Source organism: Cebus imitator, unplaced genomic scaffold (genome assembly GCF_001604975.1).
Source record: "Cebus imitator isolate Cc_AM_T3 unplaced genomic scaffold, Cebus_imitator-1.0 Scaffold290, whole genome shotgun sequence".
NCBI lineage: Eukaryota > Metazoa > Chordata > Mammalia > Primates > Cebidae > Cebus > Cebus imitator.
In genome coordinates this window covers 2646842-2649789 of record NW_016107605.1, presented here as the reverse complement: position 1 = coordinate 2649789, position 2948 = coordinate 2646842, and the positions used below count along the sequence as shown (strand labels likewise).

Sequence of the window (2948 nt, the reverse complement as noted above, 5' to 3'; positions counted from 1 at the left end):
GCCTGAACCCAGGAGGCGGAGGTTGCGGTGAGCCGAGATCGTGCCATTGCACTCCAGTCTGGGTAACAAGAGCGAAACTCCGTCTCAAAAAAAAAAAAACACATAGGTATCTCTGAACTGTTTCCTCTATTAAATAATAAACAGTATTAACAACACAATTATTAATAATAAATTAGCATTCAACTGTGTTACTTGAAATCAGGGTCTCTTGGCAGGGCACAGTGGCTACACCTGTGACTGAGGCGGGCGGATCACCTTAGGTCGGGAAGTTCGAGACCACACTGGCCAACGTGATGAAACCCCATCTCTATATTTAAAAAAAAAAATTAAATTAATTTTTTTTAAAAAGGCACGGCCAGGCGTGGTGGCTCACGCCTGTAATCCAAGCACTTTGGAGGCCAAGGCGGGCGGATCACCTGAGGTCAGGAGTTCAAGACCAGCCTGACCAACATGGTGAAACCTTGTCTTAATAAAAATAAATTTAAAAAATAATGATTTTTAAAAGGCACACATTACTTTTTTTGAGGCGGGGTCTCACTGTGTTGTCCATCGTGGAGTGCAGTGGCGGGATCATAGTTCACTGCAACCACGAACTCCCGGGCTCAAGCGATCCTCCCGCCTCAGTAGCTCGGACTACAACTGTGCACCACCATGCCCGGCTAATCTTTCCTTTAAATTTTTAGTAGAAAGGTGGTTTCGCTATGTTGCCCAGGCTGGTCTAAAACTTCCAGGCTCAAGAGATCCTCCCGCTTTGGCCTCCCAAACGGCTAGGATTACAACGAAAGAGCCACTGCGCCTGGCCTGACCCAAATATTGATGAAGATGAACACCTCTCAAAAATAGAAACTCCTCAGGTCAAAAACATGACAAATGCAACATATCTTCTTCATTATACTAGAAATGTTAAATTTGTGTCTCACTACATACATACAAAAGAGTATGCTTCGCCTCAACACCGTTACCGTACACAAGAGCAAGATTAAAATAAAAGTAATATGAACTGCTCTAAAAGTACTATGACTCTCCCAGGCCCGCTACTAATTGCATTACAGAATGGTAATGTCTTTAGGAACAGCCATGTTCTTTATATTTTGCAGGCTGTGACTACAGAACCAAACAGATTTGCTCTTTTAAAAATTGTAATTTCAGGCATAAAAATATAGACCCTAAAAAAAAGCAAATTGCACAGGTGTCAGTTTGCGAAAAGTAATTGAAAATGCCGACGAACGGGACAGCAAAAAGTTGCAGACTTAAGTGTGCTGGGGGGGTGGGAGAAAAAAGCAGCCCCAAAAAAAGGCAAAGAAAGGGAAAAAAAAGCTCTAACAAAAGCAATATGCTAGAAGAGTAAGCGGGGAGAGAAAACTTATTTTAAAGCAACTGCAAGAGCCTTCCGACCTGGCTACTGCGCAAAGCGCAAGGCCGCCCAGGCGGTCCACGGAAAGAGAAAAAGAAAGAATCCACCAGCAGCTCCCGCAGCAGAAACCGCAGCCCCGGAGGAGCGCAGCTGAGCGGAGGACTGTGTGGGGAGGAGAACGCCACGGAGCCTGCCCCGAGTCCCCGGCCCGTCCCAGAGACCCCCTCAACCCCACGCCAGGAGGGTCCCCGGGAGAGGGAGGAGGGGATGCGCAGTTCCGGCTGCCCGCACCCTGCGCACCTCGGTACCCAATCGCCGCCGCCGCCGCCTCTTCCTCCTCCTCGCCCTCGTCGTCGTCGTCTTCGTCGTAGAAGTTGTCAGCCGGCGGTGGCTCCCGAGATAGGCCCTGCAGGCCCGGCCCATTGTCTCCTTCCCCAGCCGCGGCCGTCGCCTGGGCCTCTTGCTCCCCGCCCGCCGCCGCCGCTCCCACTGCCCCTGCCTCCGCCTCCCGCCACAGCGCCGCCGCAGCCGCCGGGCAGCTCCCGGCCGCCGCCGGCACCTCACGCTCCAGTGCCTCCCCACCAAGCTCGTTCGGGCTCCGCTCGGGGCCGGGACCATCTCTCCGCGGCCTCTTGCGGAGCGGCTCCCCGGCGGGCGGCGACGCGGCCTCCCTCTCGGCCGCCGCCGCCGAGGGGGAGCCGCCGGGCTGAAGGACGAGGGCCGCCTCGTCCGCCATCTTCCAACTGCCTCTCTGGCCCTCCTCCGTCGCCTCCTCTGCTCCCGCTCGACGCGCGGCACTGGCGCCCCCGCGGCTCCTGCTGCGGGAGATTTAAACCCCGTCACGTGACCCGCCCCATCGCCGCCCCCGCCCTCTCGGCGCTCCCGCCACCCACGCGGGCCAGACCACAACACTACGGGTCACGTGGCGGGCGGAGGCAGCTGCGTCTAACTACCCCGCCTGAGCTGGTAGGAAACTCTGCCCCGGCGTCCCGCGGCCCTGCCCTTCTGTGGTAGGGGTGTTGTGCAGCCAAATTCGCCCCTCGGCGGCTTTCTCAACTTCTCTTTCAAATCGACCTCAAATCATTACCGTCCGAACAGCTCAAGTTTTGGTCCGCCCTGGGAATTCCCACTTCTGCCTCAAGTGTGCACCTGGTCTGCCTTAGCCTTGTCTAGATTTAGCTAAGGGTTAAAACACACCTGAAGCTGGCTAAAACTCAGCTCCTTGAAATACGCTGGATAGCCACTCTGTTTCGTTAATTAGTAGGAAGAGAGGCTGAAGGAGGCGGCTCCCTTCCCATTCTCCTCACACCATTCTCACGGCTCTTTAGCTCCTTTTTCTGCTCCTTGCTTCTCTCCTTAGTCGGTTGTTTTTGTCCCTCTCCATCACTTGTAGGGTGGTATAGATTGTCAGATCCTTTAAGGCATATGTCCTCATGGGAAGACGACCTTTGACATGACAGTTTGGAGATCAGCCGGTTTGCATTCTGGCCCCAGCTTGGCTTCAAGTGTGTGTGAAGTCCCTTCTCTGGGCCTCAGTTTTCTCTCGTTCAAAATGGGTGTGTTGGGTGAATATGAGGAGAGTACAGAAGGAAAA

General features: G+C 53.9%; 1 protein-coding gene across 1 annotated transcript in view; it reads right to left on the bottom strand.

The window, feature by feature from the left end:
- SIRT1 (sirtuin 1) overlaps positions 1-2163 on the bottom strand; it is a 43757-nt gene extending 41594 nt beyond the window's left edge. Inside the window, exon 1 of the mRNA XM_017502075.2 lies at positions 1325-2163. Within this exon, the coding sequence (XP_017357564.1) occupies positions 1325-2090 (766 nt within the window). The 5' untranslated portion in view covers positions 2091-2163. The remainder of the gene's footprint in view (positions 1-1324) is intronic.
- Between the last annotated feature and the right edge of the window lie 785 nt (positions 2164-2948).